Source organism: Dermacentor silvarum, chromosome 3 (assembly GCF_013339745.2).
Source record: "Dermacentor silvarum isolate Dsil-2018 chromosome 3, BIME_Dsil_1.4, whole genome shotgun sequence".
NCBI classification, from domain to species: domain Eukaryota; kingdom Metazoa; phylum Arthropoda; class Arachnida; order Ixodida; family Ixodidae; genus Dermacentor; species Dermacentor silvarum.
Window position 1 is genome coordinate 198,552,081 of NC_051156.1, and position 22,125 is coordinate 198,574,205.

The 22,125-nt window shown below is 45.9% G+C and overlaps 1 protein-coding gene across 4 annotated transcripts in view; it reads right to left on the minus strand.

Annotated features, from left to right (window-relative positions):
- The window catches only part of LOC119446445 (phosphatidylserine decarboxylase proenzyme, mitochondrial-like), a 50,757-nt gene that overhangs the window by 12,289 nt on the left and 16,343 nt on the right, over nt 1-22,125 (minus strand). Inside the window, exons 1-3 of one of the 4 annotated variants that reach the window (XM_037710877.2) lie at nt 13,079-13,227; nt 9,650-9,885; nt 2,374-2,570 (exon numbers count right to left, since the gene is read on the minus strand). In XM_037710877.2, the coding sequence (XP_037566805.1) occupies nt 2,374-2,570; nt 9,650-9,839 (387 nt within the window). In that variant the 5' untranslated portion in view covers nt 9,840-9,885; nt 13,079-13,227. Of the gene's footprint in view, nt 1-2,373; nt 2,571-6,627; nt 7,034-9,649; nt 9,886-13,078; nt 13,228-22,125 lie in introns of those variants that run through there. The other 3 variants (XM_049664148.1, XM_037710876.2, XM_037710878.2) reach the window with 3 other exon arrangements.

Below are 22,125 nucleotides of genomic sequence, written 5' to 3' on the forward strand. Positions count from 1 at the left end.
ATAGTCTAGCGCTGGCACTTTTGTCACCAGCATTCCTTGTGAGCCTGCATGTGGTGGAGCATGTGTTAACGGTGACTGACTACTGTCAAAGAACCTGCAGACCAGGAACATCGACATAAGCACCACCATTCACGACATAGATTTGGTACAGCAGGCGATCGAAAATGACCGCAAGAATGCGACTGCTTCATTCTCAAAAATCGCAGGAAGTGGCAAAAAAAACTGGATGTGGAAACCACCAGCCAACAAACTGGTGTCCGACAGCAGGATCGTGGGAGCGTTGCATGAGAAAATGCTGAGGAATATTTCTGTATAGCTGTGTTCAATTCCATTCACGGACCACGTATTACACCTAACGGTTCGAAAAGCACAAGACAATCTCAAAGGACTTTTCTGTAATTGTACCATGCGCAATTCCACCAATGCAAGATGTTCGAGAAAGGAGCAGAAAATCTCCTGTCCGTTTTTGTGCGAGACGTGGATGCGAGAGCTGCTCTGGGAGAACTGCGACTCTCATCGCTGTCCGTTCCCTGTCAAATGTATATATGTTTTCAAATCAAATGGTGGACGAGAAGTGGGTGAGCAAAGCAGCAAACTAGCGTCCCAGCACAGGAACAGATGCCCTCTCTCATTGCGATTGCAGGTTCTATCCAAATGTGTACAAACTGCTGCAGCTTTTAGTCACCCTTCCAGTGACCACTGCCAGCGGAGAGAGAATATTTTCGAACATGAGATTACTAAAAAACTACTTGCGCTCTACAATGTCTGAGGAACGCATAGTTGGGTTGGCACCAGAGGAATACACCCATAGAGACGTCGGCATCAACGTGTCTGAAGTCAGTGACCGCTTTGCTAAACTTCCCCGCCGAGTGAAGTTTGTCCTTTACATAGTGAAGCAGCAAAAATCAATGCAAGTAAAGAGCTCTGTTCATTCAGGTCCATAAATGCGTAATTATGAAAACGTACAACTGTTCATAAGCTTTTAAAACTGCAGAAATTTTCGTCGTTTATTGTAACAGTTAGCGTGATGATCAAAATTATTATGCAAATACGATAATTACAAGGACATAAATAACCAATTTTGACCGATCTTGCTCATTGAAAGCCCGGCCCACGTGGCGTTTCCAAAAAACGCACTCGGATATTGGGTAGTTCAACTTGCCGCATCATCTCTGGCTTTCGTTTGTCCCTTTCTTTCCTTTTTAGCTACCTGCTTTCACTTCTTTTTTGAACCGAAGCAATACCCTTCTTTAATTTTGGGTGCAGAATATTTGTTGCTGATGTGCAAGCCGTTAAAATACACATTTTCGTATTGATTTCTGCATATTCCTCTATTGTTCTACCGATATGGTGCTGTCGCAACTGCAGCATGGCCCAAGTACATATCACAATTTCTGTGATCATAGTTTTGTTCTTGCCTGGATCGTCTGTCTTTCTATGCGTAAAGTTTAGTATCTGTGACTGCGCAACATGTTTGTTTTCCTTGTTTGACGCACTATATACAGTGACGTTTGCTTAGATACCTAGATTTATTGGAAACTTTGACGTATACTTAAATATCTTGTTGCGAGGTTTTGTGTATACAAGCAGTGAACTTTGTTTACAGCGACACTTTTCTTGCCCTTTATCAAGCTGTATCTTCGCATTTGTATATTCCATTCTATCTTCGTATTTCTAATGTATATTTTGCGGAACTCCTGCTTTTTATATGTACTCTCTGTTGCGACTATAATTTTGGTGCAATTACTCGCAATACACGACCGGTAACAGCTGCTCCTGTGGAATGAAGGAATGAACATTGGAACGAAGGACAGCATCATTGAGGTTTTCCCTTGTCTTGACAGTGCGTAGCATTCAAGAATTCGTTTGCAGCATCTAATATACAATGGCATTGGCAATGGCAGCAGTTATTATTCATGTATTTGATCCCTCGACAAATTCTACAAGGAGGAGGCCGCGCTGCAACGTGAGAATTTGATTGGGCTACAGAGGGTTTGGGGACCTTCATTCAATGCAAAATAATGACCAGTCGAAAATGTCATGTCCTTACTCCTTAAAGCTGCATACAAGCACTGAACAGATAAGAAGAGAGGCATGCTGGAAACCAGAGTGGCAGCAAAGGTTTTGTACCATGGCAGCCTTCAGTTTTCCACATGATTTCCCAGGACTGAGTAGGCCGTGCACAAGACTGCACATAACTGGACAAGATTAAAATGCTATTAGCTGCTGCATGACCATGTAAGCATTTACAGATGCATAGACCTTGGAGACTTTTTGTAATTCTGTTTTCCCCCCTCACATCATACCTCTAGCTCCTCCATCCCCTTTACACATACTTCTGACAACACATTCAAACAATGAAACAGGACGCACTTGGAGGCCAGAAGCAACGTGCTGCGGACTGCTGTCGTCATCTGCATGACGGCTGCGTAAGCTCCTCAGGTACGCCAGGCAGGCAAAACCAAGCCCCAGTGGAATCGGCATCCACCGAAGACTTCGCAGGTACCGGCTTGCGCCCAGTGGTGAGCTGCTTCGCTCCCAGGCTGTCCGCGGTGACGACTCGCCCCCATCTGTTGGAATAGATAGCACATTTACCTCTGTCATGAATACAAATAACTACGAGCGAGAGAGAGAAGTAAAGAAACACAAGGAGATGAACTGGATGCACATCCAAACCCTACACTGGGGGGAAAGGGAATAAACGGATGAAAAGTCAGGTGGGGCGAGAAAGAGTACTGGTTGTGGGCACTTGTCAGCAGCACATTTAAGCTGCAAATGTGTGCACATTATAACTGCAAATCTTTCACAAGTAATAAAACAATAAAAATGACAAGAGTTTAGTTCTCAGGCAATTTGGCCTGATCAAGGTATAGAAATCATGTAACTGCCAAAATAGAGTGCATTGTGAGGCCCCCCCCCCCCCCCCCACACACTTTTTTTTTGTTGCTGTTGCTAATTTTGGAGCACAAGATTCCATTCAACTTCACTCATATGCAACAAGCTTTTTAATGGAAGAATAACAACACTACTGAAGTCACTGCTAGCTCGAAAGTTACACCCTCTGTCTTGTTAAACTATTTAAGCTCTGCTAACGACAAATTAAGTTAATTGGTGCTGTGGGTATCTGTGATGTCGTGGCATTCGTGCATTATGCAACTACACAGCTCAAGATATACAGGGTGTTTCAGCGAACACTTTCAAAAATTCTTTCAAGGTTGCCTGTGGCAAGTAGCACAATTCTAGTTCATGAGCTGGTCTACTCGAAGAGACGGACATTACTTGCACAACAAATTTAAATACATAATCGAATAATTAACAAAAATTTAATAATTACATCTTTAACTACCTGATGGCTCATATTGCAATTTACAAATTGTAGACGTGGAGTTAGCAAGGCGGATTCACTTGGAACAAATTCTCGGGATGACACCAGTTTCGAGATATTAATTCCCGAACTTTGCGGAGAAATGCATTGGCGTTCCAGTTAGTTTCTTAGCAAAATGTCGCTTTATGCATTTCTGCGCAAAGTTCGGGAATTAATATCTCGAAACTGGTGTCATCCTGAGAATTAATTCCAAGTGGATCCGCCTTGCGTACTCCACGGCTACAACTTGTTAATTGCAATATGGCTCATCAGGTAATTAGTTAAAACTTAATTAGTGAATTTTTGTTGATTAGTCGATTAAGCATTTCAATTTTTTGTGCAAGTAGTGTCCGCCTCTTCGAGTAGACCAGCTCATAAACTAGAATTGGGCTATCTGCCACAGGCAAGCTTAAATAAATTTTGAAAGTGTTCGCTGAAACACCCTGTATATCGCACAGAAATGATCATGTTAGAAAGGTTAGAGAAATTAGATGTCCTGCGGACGATTTTGCACATTCTTTTCTTCCCTTTACGATTCGCAAGTGGAGTCTCTTGGATGAGAGTGTTGTGGATGCTCCCGTAAATATGTTTTCCTCATTCTTGCAAGATGTAAGCTTTAGCTGAATGTACAAGTGACAACTGTGCCTGTTTGTTTAAATGTTCTCATGCTTGTTACTGTTTTGACCTCCCTACAATAATACGTTGCTGGATTATGTACGTTCTTGAAAAAAAGAAGGAACAATCCTCCCAGACCTGCATAGCTTAATTGATGGCTCATTCAGTGCCAAGATTTCATTTATTGAGTCCTTGTATTAATACCACCTACTACTAATATATCTGAGTTCATGCCCCAACTTGACAGCAATCACAAGAGGAAAGAATGAGATGAACATGCTTTAAAAGCAATTTTTTTGCACCACAACTTTGTCCCCACTGCTTATGCTCATTATGCTCAGTGCTTGAACAAAACAGCCACCAAGCTCTCAAAGCCGGTGTAACAGGAATGCACACAGATACCAACAGTGAGCTCTCAGCAAATGAGTTCTATTTGTGAGGTGTTTAGTATAATTTATTTCATCTGAGCATTCGAGAGCTAGATACAGTAAAATGCAGCTTTACAAACATGCAGCAAACTGTGGTAAGTATTTATGGCAAAAAAAAAAAATTATGCAGCACACATGTAATCCCAAAGGCAATCCAAGAAGAATATGCTATTGTTCCCAGAACATGAATGCAACTGAACGTTATTGCAGAGGAACTGACATTGAACAGCATGAAATATTTTGGTTTCTGACAGGCTGTAGGTTTTTGACCCAATTTGAACTTTTAGGATCCTTTTCAGGCACTGAATTTCACAAAAGAGTAGGCCCTACACAGCCACTGAACAGAAACTGACATACAGCATGAAAATTTAGTCATTTACAGTATCCAGCGTCATTGACATTAATGCTACACTTCAAAGTGATAATGAAAGCAGTTATCAGACAGTGCAATGAGAGCCATGTTTTCCTTGAAAACAATAGTTAACCGTTGTTTCACAGGCCACAGAAAAGCTTTGGATCGCTTTGCATGCAATGAAGATGAAGCATCAACTTTCTCATACCTCTTTGTACACATAAGAATGTAGTAGAAATGCTAGTTACAATCATATTAACAAAGCTCATGCTGAAACTAGGAAAAGCATAGTGGAAATCAAATGTGGCATTTAATTGAAATGAGAAAAATAATTAGAAAAGGCACTGAGCCAACATGACAGGTCTTGTGTCACAAAATGTTTGACATTTCATGAACACTTTGTTTACAGCAGAATGTCTGTATGACAAAAGCAGATAATGAATAATTTCCACTACAATTTAATGATGAAGTTTACTGTAACAGCGCTAAAGTACCCTTGTCACTTGTTAAAGTACTAAGTGTCTGTATTGTCAATTTTGATTACTGAGAGAACGAAAGTCAGAGCCAGCAAGTAAACTGTTTACTGTGCTAAACAATTAATTAACAGCAGCAAAGAATGAGGTTGATTTGCAACTCACTTTGATTAAGAAAATGGGAGCGTGATGGAATGTTCGGAACGCGTGCCTTTTAGGTTTGTTCAGATAAAGATAATATAAATGTCTCTCAGGAGATGCACAACAAGCTGGATTTCATAACAAGGCACATTCTTCCTAGCGATATATATATATCGCTAGGAAGAATGTGCCTTGTTACTGTTTCTCAACACAAATGTTGAGAAACAGCTTCCTGTAATTGTTTGGTGAACAGATATGACTTTCATACAATGGATACATGACGCCTATTCAGCTGTGTTTTTTCACATACCGTGTGTAATGCCACGGTGTTAGTCGTCCACCTCCAACTCACTCACTCACACTGCCCCCTTCCCTCCCATACAGACACAGGCACCGCACTGTGCCTACTGCGCAACCATTAGGGGAACTGTGCTCTTTTTCTTTCTTTTGGCTTGAATGTGCAACACTTTCAGAATAATCATACAGCCTGTGCTTACAACAAAAATATTCTATGGGAAACTAATCAAAATAGAATACCCATGGACTCTTAAATCACAGGACGTTGTATATACGCAGAGAGGCTCAATATGTGCACAAAAGTATTCTTAATGGTCAGTAAAATGTATACACTCAAGGAAACAGCTTCGGAATGTAACTCCCAAGCAACCTGTCTAGATATAGCTGCAACCTCATGACCTGAGAGTGGGTAAAACAGTAAATTAACCAGTATGAGCCTTATATACAACGGAGAAACAAGAAATTTAACTTTGGCAGTGCTCACAAATAACTGACATAAGTAACATATCAAGACTTTAACGTGAAATACAATTTAGTGTGCAAGCACATCTTAAAATCATAATCAATAGACAGCTTTATTAGTTCTACTGCAGTTGTAATATGCACCAAATGTATGACAACATCAAGACCTGAATTTTAACATGTAAGCACAAACTCATTCATACCTGAATCCAGTCCACCTAGAGCAGTGTTGCAAAATAAAAATGCCCTTCTCTTTTAAGTTATACCACTGCCCAATTTATTCAATGAATGTAGCTAGTTGCAATAATAAGAATAAGAAAAAAAAAGAGCAACTGATGTATATTCTATATAGTAAGAATGAATGCCAACCTGCAGTTATCAAGCTGTGTTTTCTGACCACCTGACGAAACTGTCCTAACAATGACATACCTCACAACACACACAACTACACAATGAAAGTAATTCAAAGAAACATTATAATCATGAATGAAGTACCTTGACTCAGTAGCAGTAGCCACCAGAGACAGACAGTGCTGCAGAGAAAAGACCGTTTCGCAGGAAGCCTGTCAACCATCCTGAAAGACTGCTTCGATATCAGCAGTCCCGTCACCGCTATGATGCGAAACAACTCGACTAGCGCCTGACCTACCAACATCACTCTGGCATGTAGCTCACAAGCCACCACACAGGAGAAATCCAACCCAACGAGGAGAGCGAGCACTAAAAAAAAAATGTACCAAAACAAAACAAACCGCTGGCTCTTCTCAGAATTTCCTCACGCAAATGTACCGCACTTCGACGGAGCACAGGGGCAAAAGACTCGAGCCACGCGCGCGTGAGGCTGATAAAGGAGGCCTCCCCAACAGTTTCGAAAGACGATGCCGGTGTCGCTGCTGCGCTGACGGCCCATTATCAAAGCACTCAGTTCGACCGCAGCACTGCCAGCTGAGTGTGGGGTGATAGCTTGTTTGAAGAATGGTCAGCGCTGACGACGGGAGAGGAGGAGGCCGGGATGTCGACAGTGTTGTCCGGTAGTGACGTAGCCGCAGGAATGGGTGAGCGGCCAAGTGCTCACCGCTCTTATCTCGGTAACCCTCAACACACAGGAAATGGTCACGTGATAACTCGCCTCTCTCACAATGTCGAAGCTACACATTGTCAGGTTGTACGTGGAAAATGCGTCTCTTTTATTTCTTGCGGGAATGGTATCACATTTTATTTTTCAGAGACGTCTATATTTCAGCGAGAACTATAGCAAGTTGCCAATGCCTTTACAATACTTTTTTTGTTCAACTGCCAAAGTTCAATGAATAAAAGACATGTTCAATACGTTAACAGTGAGAGTTAAGGCCTCCTTGAGAAGCATAACTAACTGACAGCTCGGAATGGCAGTCACTGATTTTTGTAAAAGTTCCTATCACTGATCAATGAGTGAGAACGACAATTGTGACTTGATAAATTGCCTTCAAGTAAATTTGCTCAAAGGTTCACGCACATGCAATACATGTGAGAAACAATAGTCAGAAAGAACTAAAAAGCTAAGTTTAGACCTTAGCAATGCATTGCAAATACAATAGAAGAAGCAAAAATGATATCGACTTTACAGAAAGCGATAGAAAATTAATGGAAAGATTCCCATGCCTTACATGTGCAATACTTCAGCTGAAGTGGCAGGATGGAACTGTGTGATAGCGTGGGACTTATTTCTGCTAGGCTATGCAAGTGGCACAATCGCAACTCAATGCTTCTTATCTAATCTCTGGCAGAGATTTCCACCCTTCCAGACAAGTAGCAGTCCTGTGTTCAGGACAACAAATTGCTAGTGTATATGCCATATTTATATCAATGAGACTTGAGGACAGAAAACAATGCAGATTTTCCAGCTAAAATTCTACTGAGCATCATCAGAGTGAAAGCGCATGCTTGCATTATGAGCTGATAGGATTGCTTAGGTGGGCAGCCACCTAATCTGTCAATCCAAAATGCATAACAGGAATCGGTTACACATATTAATGAGGCAGTAATCCACACACTCGCATTTTTTATCAAGTGACGCCACTACCAAATTAAGATAAGAAGCAGTGATTACTTTTCTTGCAAGGGGGGCCTCAGTCGTACAGCTAGCGACACGGTATCTGCCGAGCACCACAGCTTTGTTTATCTATCGAGAGGCAATTGTAATCACGGCAACATTGCACACGGCATGTCAAAAACACTCGTTTATGTCACAAATTCCTTGACATCATCAGGTAAAGACATCATCATGATGCTTTCCCACACTCAGCCGAAGCGAAGACTTACTGATTGGTGGAGTGAGATAAAACAATCTACCTTCAATGTTGCACATATGGCAAGCAAGGATCACTCAATGCCGACGCGAACTTTCGAGTGTTAATGCTATTAAGAATGGTGGTGGGAAGCACGAGGGCCATTAGTAGTATGTAATAAAAAGATGGGAATTTCAAAAATATAAGGACTAAAAAAGAAAGAAAGAAAAAAAAAGACACGTGCCTTTATTACAAACGAGAACTGCGTTGAATATATTGTGATAGTGTCAGCAGTATTTTAATGTTGAGCAAGAATCTCAGTGAAAAGACAACAAAAAAAATTTGAGGCATCTTGGAGCACATAACAAGGTACTGCACAAGCCAAATTCCCAAGGCAAAAGCACAGGCATGGTAGTAATGCTAAGGTTCTAAAAAAAGCACTCCCAGACTGGTATCTGGGAATGTATGCTCCGATTTTCTGAAACTCTGAAAATTTATAGAAAGCAAACGACAAAATTTCTTTTTTATGGCCACCAGTGAAGATCCATGACACACAGCAGACCAAAAAAAAAAAAAATATTTGCCAACAGGGCGTAGGCATATTAAATGTTGAGCAAACACACGAGACATGCAGGCAGTACAGGCTCGGAATGAAAGCAAACACGGAGAAACAAAATGAAACACCTCTGATGCAAAATTACTTGAAGTTCAAATTTGAAATCTTGGCAAAATGAGCTGCCTCTGTCTGCCTCCGTGAATTACTCACATCTGTTAAATTGAATTTTGAGGTTTTACGTGCGAAACCATGATTTGTTTATGAGGCACGCCGTAGTGGAGGACTTTAGATTAATTTTGACCACCAGGGGATCTTTAACGTGCCCCCAATATACAGGACACGAGCGTTTTTGCATTTTGCTGCAATCGAAATGTGGCTGCTATGGCCGGGATTTGATGCCCCGACCTAAGCCACCGCAGCACGTTACTCCCACCTGTGTCTGTCACTGGCATGCACAAATGCAGTCCAATTTCTTTTTTCCCCCTGCTCCCGGTTCATTCCAGCCTGCCTGTACAATTATTTCGTTACAATATTCATGGGTGATGCAGTCCACACGCCCTGCTCTAATGGCATACCCAGCGGTGATCAGCTTTCAAAAAGCAAAGGGCTCTGCAGGCGTCAGCAAAATCACACCAAGAAAAGCAAGACCACACCCAGCACATAACTCTGAGTAATGTCAAAGGCCGTCACTCACGGCTTGCCATGTGCCGTGTGCGACCAGAGCAGTTGGGTAGGTTGGCGGACGGCAGCGCGCACAGCCAAGGTGACGAGAAAAAGGGAGAAGCCGGGGCATGGCAAGCATCTTTGTGGCGACCTAGCCAGGGGCCGCCGCTGCGCTGGGTCGTCAACAGCAGCAGCGGCAGGCTCTGGTGTGAGAGCCACATGCTTTTCGGATCACACTCCCCCAACTACAGACACCGCCAGACGGCTCTGCAAGGGTGAGAACAAGAACAGCAGCAAGGCAATCAGCAAAAAAAAATTAAAAAAATGAAATAAATAAATAAAATTCCGTCAAGGCCTGAGCATCAAGGCCAGACGTGATTTTCTAGAACACAGCATAAAATAGACAACAGAGAAGCTGGGGTGACAGCAGAGGCTTTCACCCACTGCTACTGCTGCTGTAATAGTACCAGTGTTAGTAGATTTTACTAGTGGCATGCTTTATTGGCATAGCTGATACAGGCAGGCAGCATTCATAGAAGCATTGTGGTGCGAGTCTGTGAGTAACATGAAAATACGCCAAATACACACATAAAGGGATGGTAAAAATTTTAAATGCATTCTAAGATATCACAAATTGGCTTAGGCTCATTAACAGCACCATAAAACACTACTAAGCATTAAGCCAACAAAATTCGCTGAAGGTCGAACCAGTATTGAATTGACTGTGGGATTGGCCCATGCACCTTGGAATGATGTCGTTGACAGCTGCAGCTGCAGGTGGCGGTTTTGCATAGCTGTGTTCAGGGGGTGTTGAGCGTTAGCACTGTGCTCTGCTTTCACACAGGTAGAAAACGTGGGAGCGACAGTGGAAGAGAATAAAGGCAGGGTGCTTGCTTCTCCATTACGTTTATGTCACTGCATGCCATTCTTTGCACTGCAGTGGATGTACAAATGCTGTACATAGTTGCATAGCATCACATAAGGTTGTACAGGGTTCAGCCAATACAAGTTGTTCAGGTGTAGTATGAAGGACAAGGGCCCTTTTGTTTAATGCCCTTGTCAAGTGCCCAGGATGGAAGGCTGCCCTGGTTGCTCTGGCATTTGTCCAGCCAATATAAGAGTATTTTATTTGTGATGGACCTACCAATGTGTTAAAAACAGGACCTCTCTTTTTCAAGGCATCACTTCTAGACAAGCCTTGAAGGGGCAAGTCCGCTGTTTGGAAAGTCTTGAACAACACAAGTATTGTTGTTAAAACGCTGGGTTCTGAATTGAAGCTCCTTTCTCCAATGTTCTTCTTCTTTCTGCGGTTTTACGTGCCAAAACCAGTTCTGATTATGAGGCATGCCGTAGTGGAGGGCTCCAGATTAACTTTGACCACCTGGGGTTCTTTAATGTGCACCCAATGCCAGGTACATAGCTGTTTTTGCATTTCATCCCCATCGAACTGCAGCCACCGTGGCCTAGATTGATTCCGTGACCTATGCTTAGCAGTGCAATGCCAAAGCCACTAAGCAACCATGACAGGTGATTGGCTACCGTATAGAGGAGAAAGGAAAAAGAATATAAAGATGAGAGGCGTCTTCTCTCTGAAAGGCAGAGGTTTCACTGATAATTTTTGGAGCAGCAAAATGTTAATTTTGGAGCAGCTTGGGGCATTCAAAAGCCAATTTAGGAGAACTTTGCAAAAGATAAATGCGAATTTATTGTGTAGGCCCTTAATGAGATGTTTGCCTTACGAGTTGATGCCCCTGTACACATCCTTGCTTAAACCACATGCAGCGATGCAGCCTGCCATACCAGACATCAACAAATAGACTTTCGCTATGATGCACCATTGAATGCCCCTATGACCCTGAAAACTACAAGTGCACAAAAAAAAAAAAAAAAAAGGGGACTGCTGAGGCAGATCTGGGGCGTTATTTTCTCGGTACCCATTTTAAAATGACCCCCAAATGTTTGCTTCTCAATTCAAGGCCCGCTGGTGTTGACTGCAGCCGCTGGGCGAAGACTACAAACACAAGAATGTTTGCACGAGATGTGGGCAAACCTGCTCAGTACACTCTAGTACACTTGAGTGGCTCGGAAAGTAAAATGTTCTCTTTGAAAGCGGGGCGGGTTCGGGCGCTATACAGACACAATGATTTGTGTGTTTGAGTGTAAAAACAACTACATAAGCTACACGAGACCGGGCTTCGTGTTGACTTTACGCCCTTGCATAACCGCTCACGCAATCCCGTTTCGGCGCACGCCGCGTGCAGCGAGGGCTGATCGCTGCTGGCCGCTGTTTTTGCTCCTTTTTCGTGTGTCTCGGCTGTTTGCGCCCGTGTTGTCTCGCAAGCTCACTGCGCGGACGCTATTTTCGACCGCTAGGAGGTAAGGGAGGGGGAGGGTATATAGTGTTCGGGTCTGCCAATGCCTGGAGAAGCAGTGCAGTGAAGGGGTCCGAGCCAAAGAGAGAGAGAGGGGCGAGAGGGTGGACGGGAGTTATACGGATTATGGCTGGCGTAAGGGTGTGGATGATTTACGTCGAGCGCGTAGGTCGGCGGCAGCCGTGGTGGTGGTGGTCAGTTCCTCTCGCGTGTGGATCGATGCCCGGGTTCAGTGCACCGGCCGCGACTCGCGCGGAGCCCACGTACTATACGGCAGGTCAGTTCGCTCGCGTACGGTCGCGACGGGCCATGCGCGCAGAATCAGGACAACCGCCCACTGATCGAGTGTGCCAAGTCACGTGCCGTAAGCGTGGCTACGGCCGGTGATTGACACTGCAGGGAGCCTATAGGTGTCGTCGAGAACAGAATAGCCGAGAGCGCAAGCGAATAAGTTGGGCACCGATGGCGTTCGCGAGAAATAACATTCGCGAAAAAAAATGTTTGCAACTCGCGTCGTGGTGTCGACATACAACCTCTTGTTGCGCTCTTTTTTCACGAAAGCAGGTAGGAAGAAAGAGCGTAAATGAGTCGACACACGGCGTAAGCTCCGCCAAAAGGGGACGGGGAGAGAGAGAGAAATGAAATATAAATTCAACCGCTGTTCTTTTTCAAGCTTATTTGCGTCTTTTTTTTTTTTTTCGGGAAGCGGGGAGCAAGAGAGAGAGAGAAAGAAAAAAAAAATACGCAGACAGGACGCAAGAGCGCTGCTCGATAAGATATCGCCCCCCCCCCCCCCCCCCTCGATCGCTAACCGTGATACTGCGTGACCGCTTTCCCGCCACGCGGCGCGAAATCACGTCAGCTTTGGCCATCGGCCCATAGCTCAGCATTCCCCTTGTTGCGAGGGCAGTCGGCGCTCGATCACACCCGTATAAGACAACCCAAAACCATCATACTCTCCATCAACGACTTGCAACGATCAAGGCCGATCTACGATCCGCTGCGCCCCGAAATCGCGCTTCAAGCATGTAGCAGCTAGACGGGAGCCTGCCGGTTTTCTTTGCTAGCTCGTTTGTCTATTTACTTACTCACTCGACTTCGCTTTTCTGTATCAAATCATGGACGCGGCCCCGTATCAGCGTACACACGCGCTCGCCGCTAAACACTGCCGCAGGGCTCCGACAGTTGGCAAACAAAAGCAAAACGCGGCGTGCCGGATCTTCCACGTCGCCAACGTGCTGGCGGCAGCATCGAACGAGTGCTGGCGGCGAGCGCCGTGCGCAAAGTAGGCGGGAGATAGCACGCGTGCGAAGCTGCTTCCCGAGAAGTGGCCGTGCGTGCCGGAAAGGCCGCCGCTGCGGCAGCGAACCCCGCGCGTACGCGGTCGGCGCTCCGGCGCGCCCGGGTCAGTGCTTCCGAGTCTGGTACGCATGATTAAAAAAAAAAATACAAATAAAAATATGTACAGTCGAACCCGGATATATCCAAACCTTATATAACAAATTATGGTGTATAACGAACAGCAGTAAAATCCCCTTGAAAATTTTTGTATAGAATTTTTATTTTATATATCGAATTACCCATATATCGAACATTCTTGTGATCCCCTTCAGATTCGATATATCCGGGTTCGACTGTAAACTATCGCGCGCAAAACAGCTTTGTTTACAGTTATACCTGGAGACGTATTCTGCGACGATCACTTTCGACCGCCTCGGCGACAGTATCACCGTCAGGCGCACGCCGATTGGCTGGTTGAGCGCCACGCCATGCGAAGGCGATAGTATCACCGAGGTGATCGCCGTAGAATACGTCCCCTCACTCCCCTGGATGCCTACACTCGACTCCCAGTGCAGCCGCGGACGGGCTTGAGAGGAGACGCCCTCTAGCCTGGCAGTGGTGCAGTGAAAGTTGCGGGTCGCGTCAGCCAATCAGAAAAGAGAACCAGAAGAAAGGCCTCCTGCTCCACCGCTGTCTACCTCGACGACGATGACTATATGACTGAATTATCCCTTGAAACGGGGCGGTAACTAAGAGCAAGAGCAGCGCAACATACGGGACAAGAAATAGAGACAGATAAAAGCACGTGCAACCACACTCCGACCTATTTGAGTTCGTAAGTGCTAAGGAGGTGCTCCAAGTCTCGCCGTCGAGGATCAACAGTTTCATAACAATTAACCGCTTCACATAAGATTCCAAAATGTGCGCTAGATCATTTTTAAACACCGTTGCTCGTGCAACGTATACGGATGGGTCACTATGAAACGATTACTTCTAACGAACTGATACGCGCAGGCAACGGGTATAAGCTCGGCTATTTAAATCAGCTGCCGCTGAGATTAGGTAAATACAGAAAGGTTCAATCTGGCCATATACCGCGATGAAATTCAAGCAGCTAGCTAGCTGCAGACGCTCTAAACCCATCAGTTTTCGATGACGTTTTCGATTAATCGGCTATAGCATAAAACGAGCGGCCAGGCGCCTAATAATGTGCTTCATTTTAGAAATGCCTTTATCAGTTAACGTAAGCCAATATTTGAGTCATCAATCCCATCTCCCCTTATCCCCCTCTCACACCAATCGGGGAGCATGCCAAAGAATGCATAACGGTCGTAACAGCATTTAGATCGTTATACATGCTGACAACCTAAGAATTCGGTACAAACTCATCCCCACTAAACCACCCCGCATATGTGAGCCCTCTGTGTCACAAAACACTCCAAAACATGAGTACCCCGCCGATATTTAAAGAAGTTCGCTTACGTCACCACAGAAATGAGCGAGTGCAGTCGGCTGGTACCGTACGTACAAATTATCACAGAGTTGGACATCAGTGTATGTGCCGCTGCATTGTTATGCAGTCACCGACTACAGTATAAGTGACCTATATTGTCGATCACAGTCGCTATTCGATAAAAAAATGAATTATCACGAACTATGGTTCTATTTACCGTACTTCTTAAGTATGACCACCCGTGATTCTATAACGCGGTGATAACAATAGAGACCCCGGATTAATTTCGACCAACGTTAAGCTTATCACAGGAGCATTTCGTGAATTCCGTAAAATCAGGAACCGAAACCCGGAGCCACGCCGCGCTTTTCCAATGCCATTTATACCTTGCACACTGTTATATATAGTAAGAAACTCTACAGAGAGATGGAAAGCGAGAAAACGTTTACCAGATCTGAGCAAACGTTAAGCAAACGGCACATGACGAAATAGCCTCCTTCTAGTGTTTCTTCGATCGTGCGGCTAACCGCGTGCGCGTAGCCACACATGTATACCACGTCCCCGCGTTCAAACAAAAGCGGATATCTTATTTGCATTGACAGTTATCCGCCGTAAAGGACAACTCCGGGACGCCTCCACGTATAGGTGCTCACGAAGAGCCCATAGACCTCGCTCGCTGATCCCGAGCAATGGGGCCGATATATGCAAGCATTTAGAAGGCAGCCGCGAAAGAAGACTTGGCCAACGTGACTGCTGTCACGTAAGAGACACGGTACACACACTATACGCAACAACTTCTCGCATACGCACGGCCACAGTTGCGCCCGCTTGGAAGCCCGGTTGTGTCGCCATCGACCGGACGACCTAAGTGTGTCCCATTCATACGCGTCGAGGAAAAGAAAAGCAAGAATGGAGCGGCAACCGGAGGTGGCGCCGGCGAGTGGGCTTCCTCGGAGAGCTCGCACCGGCTAAGTTTAGCACCAACCGCTGTTCCACCACGATGCCAAGCACACGCTACCGAGCTGCCCTACTGAGTCGAGAGAGGAAAATAACGGAAAGGAAAAGACTGCCTGCACGAACGGTCGCACTCCGTGCCACGGCGTTGACTCTATCTTACAAGGCACACGTCACTTTTGACGTCACAGCCGGCATCCCGCCGCGCGCGCCTAGTCAGTCAGTCATTACACGATCACTCACGGTCGACGGTGCCCTTGGCTGTTTGTCAGAGCGGCCCTCTCTGAAGAGAGCAGCGATCAGTTCCTTCTATAGCCGCGATGCGGCCACCGCGATGTGTCCGACACGCACCACGCGATAACGGTCGTAGAAGTAAACACTCGTGGCCGAAATTGCTCCCCTCGGTAGCTAGATGAATAGAAAAAAAAAAGAAAAAAGAAAAAAAAAAAAGACGGAGAGTGCGATGGATGGCAAGAGAGAGAGAGAGAGAAAAGGGGGGAGGGGGGCGTACCAGCAGCTAGCAATGTTGCCCGCGACAGAGATAAGGCAATTGGTCAAAGGTAGAAGAGTGAAGGGGTCGGAACTTCAGTAACATATGAAACATAAATAAATTCAACAAAAAAGGGAGGGGGTATCAGGTGGGGAAGGGGGAGTTACGCTCAATTGAGGGCACAGCTAGACGCAGTAAAAGGGGATACATGAGTGATGTCTGCGTGTTTCTAGCGGTTTTCAACAGGCTCAGGTAAGTGCAAAGCAAACGACCTACAGACTTTTCCACTGAGGCACGAGGGCACGTCCTCTATGATCCTATCGTGGCGAAAAAACAGCTTGAACGCAAGACAACAGCTTAAAGGACACGGTGATGTGTCCTGCGTCCTTGAATCACTGTTCTTTCTTTGTTTTTGTTTCTCTAGTATTCTCGGCTACAGACTTTTTTAACGCGAGTTCATTGGTTATCACTGTAGAATACCTCTTACGTGAACCAACGTGAGCAGCACTAGCTAGCGCTATATGGACAGCGGCAGCGCGCGCAACCGCAACAGGCCTGAGGGGTGCACATGCGAATTTGCATGACGGAAAAAGAGCGCGAGGTCAGGATAGCACTTTCAGGATACAACGATAACCAAGGAGCTCCCGATGATGAAAGTCTGTAGTCGAGTAGGAAAAAGGAAAGGAACGGAGGAGGGGGAGGGACGGCGAGCAGCCACACGCAGGGAACAAACGGCGCGGCATTGTAAAAAAAAAAAATGTCGCAGTTTCGCCCGAAAGGCGAAGCATCAATTGCGATAGCAAATTAGTAGATAGCTATTCGGAGTAGGGATAGTTTATCGGCTGCATAAACTTGGACACATTCGCTTACTAACTGAATTTACAAGCGTGGTGTCAGCGCACACAAGCAAACATGAATAGATCACACTCAATGACCGCAGACAACGACTGTCAAAACGGTGGCAGCGAGCGCAGCCGCCGCAGCGGGCGAAGGTTCGCGCGGTCTATGGCTTCAACGGAAACTGAGCGGCGAATGCACAGCCCATACAAAGGTCAGAGCCGTGTGGAGATAAGAGACGGCGCGGGCGACCGCCACCGCCGGGCAAAGTGGAGAGGAGTTGTGCAGAGGAGAAGTTGTTGGCAGAGAAGCTGCCCCCCCCCCCTCCGCTCCCTCCCGCGCTGTCTTCCCGTTTTCTTGCTTTCACGTGGGAGACTGAGTGGCCAGTTCCCCTTGCGCCCGGTTGCAAGATAAGCATTTGGTGAAGCAGCACACCGTCGCCCCGCCTCCCTCCCTCCCATACCCCCACGGCCTTTCGCGCGACGGTCGCGTTTGCTTTCCGCCGTGCGTTCGCTCTTTGTGATAGCGCGCGTCACCCGCGCGCTTTCACTCGCGCAAGGGCGCGCGGCGACTTTATCGCCCTTGGACTTTATATGGAACCTCACGGCGACGGCGACGCCGACGGCAGAAATCCGGTTGAAGTGTCCATATAATTTCTATCGCAATAAAAAAAATATCCGCCTCCATTCCACCCGGTGAAAGTGGATGTACCACTAGTGAAGCTGTTGTAGACGTCAGACAAGCAGCACCTCCACCACAAGCGACGTACACGCCACGCGCGCACGCACGTGTGTGGAAATGCAGCATACATCATCATTCTTCTAGGCCCTTCGCCACGTCCAAGTGCCTTATGAACTAATTGAATTTTTCAAAATAAATTGCGTCACAAAATTCGCAAAGTACGACTTACAAGCTGCAGACATGATAGCTTCGGATTGTAATTCGATTACACGAGAAACATAATTATGTTACGCGGAAACTCGAGACAAAGCTCTTTTCCAGCTGCCGTTTGAGGTTTGTCCGAGTGGCCGCGCCCGCTAGGTGGCGGTACTGTCTTTGGGTGAGAACAGAACGAGTCCACGAAACATCCCGACCAACTAGACGCTAATAGCGTCGCTGTAAAACATTATGACATTTCTGTACGTTTTCTATAGTAGCATTTACGCTTTTCGATAAGCTACTGACATTTTAACGCATAAATCCTTAATGCGGCAACCACGTGGAACGTGTATTATCTCCACATCATGTGCGCATATCGGTGCTACACCCGACAGCTCAACCTTGAAATCAGTCAAAGCGCGTTTCTCGCAGTTGCTACTCCAAGCAGAGATACATCCTTGCTTACACTATAACCCGACCCGATTAGGCGGCTCGAGTTGACCCAGACCGACCCAACCACGTTTCCATTCGCTTCGCCAAGCGTATCGCCCGGGGTGCTTCGACGCGCTCTATCGCACGCGCATCGAAGTACCCTAAACCTACGGCGTGCAACAACAGTTATCAATAAAGCATCTACACCTACTTACCATGTTAAGTCATGACCCCCACTTACAGGCGGGTTGACCCAAGCTGGCCCGCGTGCCCCCTTACACACACACACACACACACCAACCCATGAGGCAGATTTCGATCCGACGAGCCGACTCGACCGCTGACTCGGCACGAGTTTGTTGTATGCATATCGGTCCCTTTAAACCGCGGCGTAACAGCAGCGGAAAAATTCTAGTCGCATGCATTTGTGACACCCAGATTTGCCCAGCTAAAATAATAATAATAAAAAAACATTTCTTTTCTCTTATATGTGTGTATTATAATGCTCCCACTGTGTGCCCCAGCTAACGAGCCAGAGTCATAGACTCTGGCCTAGCTGTTCAACGAAAGAAAAGTACAACATACAAGACTCACGGACGGTGTTCGGCCGTCAGTTGTCTGACTACCCAACACCATAGGTCTTAAAATCGCATCTTACACCATGATTTTTCTTTCACCATGATATGTTCATTTGTTCAAATATTAAAAACATTCTGGTGCCTCGAGCTTAAGTATGTATATATTATGCATTCCGCCCAAAAATTCATTATATATCATCATCATCATCAGCCTATATTTATGTCCACTGCAGGACGAAGGCCTCTCCCTGCGATATCCAATAACCCCTGTCTTGCGCTAGCGTATTCCAATTTGCGCCATTATCGCGTATCCAATTTGCGCGTTTTCTCGCCATTACCTCCCTCATGACTCTGATTATATATATATATATATATATATATATATATATATATATATATATATATATATAGTTAACAGCGGAGCAATGTTGATGACAGTCTAAAGAACCATATATTAACCGACAATATACAACGACCTGACTGCTTTTCTTCTTGCTTAGCCAGATAGGAAGCACCTAGGAACGTCGCTTATGGGCGAAAAACTTGCGGTGACCTGCGCTATCTCACGTGAATGCAGGAAATTTTTTTTTTTCTCGTTTCGACACAGGCTGAATGCACCCGCAAGCAGGTATTGCGCATGCGCAGGCCATATATCTTGGCTTTTCAAGGGGTACGTACGAGCCACGTCAGTACAGCAGTTATCGACTACTCAGACGAGGCTGCGGCTATGCTTATCTACGGATGCTTATGCGCGCGGTCTTGCCAGACTTGCTTGCCCATAACGCAAGAAGAATTTCATGTCAAGGCCTCCCTCCTACAGCAACTTCCTGTCTATGGAGAGTCAACGGAACCAACGTCGTCGCTCGTGCACACAACTGAATCGGGGACAAACATGCAAAGTCAAGAAAAGTCTAACAAGGACTTTCGGCTGAACATACCGATCTGTATGCCGTTCAAAAGAGTAAACGATAGGCTTTGCTAGTAACTGCACGTTCGAAACGGGGCATGCCTCAGTCTCCATGACTATACTATGCATGCAACTGGATGGCTTCTTCGCTGAACATCCAAATAGGCACGTGTCTCCCTCTTTACTCCTTTTTAACCGGCCTTCTAGCTGATTCCAACTTGCGCCAGCAAATTTCCTAACTTCATCACCCCACCTAGTTTTCTGCCGTCCTCGACTGCGCTTCCCTTTTCTTGGTATCCATTCTGTAACTCTAATGGTCCACCGGTTATCCATCCTACGCATTACACGGCCTGCCCAGCTCCATTTTTTTCCTCTTAATGTCAACTAGAAGAACTAGAAATGTTCGATATACATGCACGCAAAGAAAATCAAACTCAAAGTATTTTGGCTCTGAAACCGCGGCGCCAATACGTCGCGGTGACGTCATCACGCATTTACAATTATTTTCGCCCGTATGATCCGTTCTTAACAATGAAAGTTCTAAAAAAAAAAGAAAAAAAAAGAAAGCACTTAGAGCCTTAGGTCCCTGCAGAATTTAATGCAATCCATATTTTTCAACGCACCGCTAATTAGGATGCAGCAGACGCGGTCAAAAATCCGTGACGTCACAGGGAGCTAGTGTGGCAATCCCGAGGTGGCGTCGCCACCAGTGTTACCGAGAAAGCCGCTAAATTTAGCGAGTTTTTAGTAGCCTTAAGCGACAACTTTGCCTTTTCGAAGTCTTAGCCACCGTGATCTCAGCGACATTTTTAGACCCAAATAGCAAGTAACTTGCTCTGGTAAAATTCCACAACGCCATTTGGCGAAGTCTATATCCCAAGAGGGATATATACGCCTTCACTTGTCACTACGTCTAAGGGCACACCGAATCACTTAATAGTGAGCCTTATTAGGTCCTGCCCCCAAAGCTTACCAGACAAAGCACAATCCTGATGCCGGTTTAGAAAACCGCAGATTGTTTTCCCTTTTCACACTGCGGCCGTTGATTCGCCACCGAGCGGGGTAATTTAAAGCTAAATTCTAAAAAAAATAATCAGGTCGACGCCTAGGAACAAGTAAAACAAGATAATTATTAGCAGGTCATCATCAGTTGCTGACTTTTTGCTAAAGAATGGAGCGCTCTGGGCCGCGACCCGACGACATTAGTATTTCGTTCTCGCACTTTTTTTTTTTTTTTTTTTTGCTTACCAGCTGGTATATCCGAGCACGGTAAGACTAACATTCCTTGTATCTCGGAAGGTTAATTTACCAACCGGACTCGCGATTTCTCCGCATAATTTCCCATTAAACACCCAGACGCAGTCGTAAATCAATGGACAGGCAGGAACAAGGAAAAATGCTGATTTCGCAAGATAAACTTTACGGCGCTTTTCAACGTGCAAAGACGCCCGCGGGGAGACTTGGAGCTGCTCCAAAACGCACTGTCGCGAGGGCTCCAAGAGCGAGCCCTTTTCGAACGGTTTCACGTGGGCTATCTAGTTTGGAAACGCCGCCGCGGTCCATTCGCGCAACTAACACCCCCCCCCCCCCCCCCTCCCTCACTGTCTCCCATTTCCTCCTCATCTTTCCACTTACTTCCTGAGCCTCTTTCACAGGTGCTGACAACTGGAGTCTCACGCGATTGAAAGCGCGCGCGCGGGTGGGCAGGGGGCAACGATTGGCCAACGCATGCATGCAGCGCAAAAGGTTGGTCACGCGATGCTCAAGCAGAGAGACTGCCAAAGGATCAGAAACGAGGAGAAGGCCAGTTTATTTATTTATTTCATTTTTTAAAGCGATTCTAAATGAAGGAAGCGCCCCTCAGCCCTGTTATCTCTTCCGCACTCCGGTGTATTACGCAAGCCGCCCCTGCAGACCGTGCCGAGCGCGCATCTTTCCAGGAAGAGCCTTATATGAGGAGGCAGAAGCCAGGCGCCGAGTACTACACGCCAAGCATACGTATGCTTAGAACGGTATCGCAATGAAGAGTCGGGGGTAGGGGTTGTTGTCAAGATTCCCGGCAGCCTGTGCAACGCAGCTTCTGCATGCGTTAACAGGCTTTGAATCTGGGCTTCTCGGCGCGATGCATAGCGACCGGTTTTGCCAGCATAATTTGAGGCAAGGACGAGTAGAGGGGACGCAGAGCAACATGCATTGACTAAGAAGTGAATTGTATCGTGCAATTCGAGTATGCACGTAGGTACGTACGTAGGTACGTACGCACGTATACTGTATATGTAATCATGCATACATGCATGTTTGCTTGCTTGCTTGCTGTCGTTACC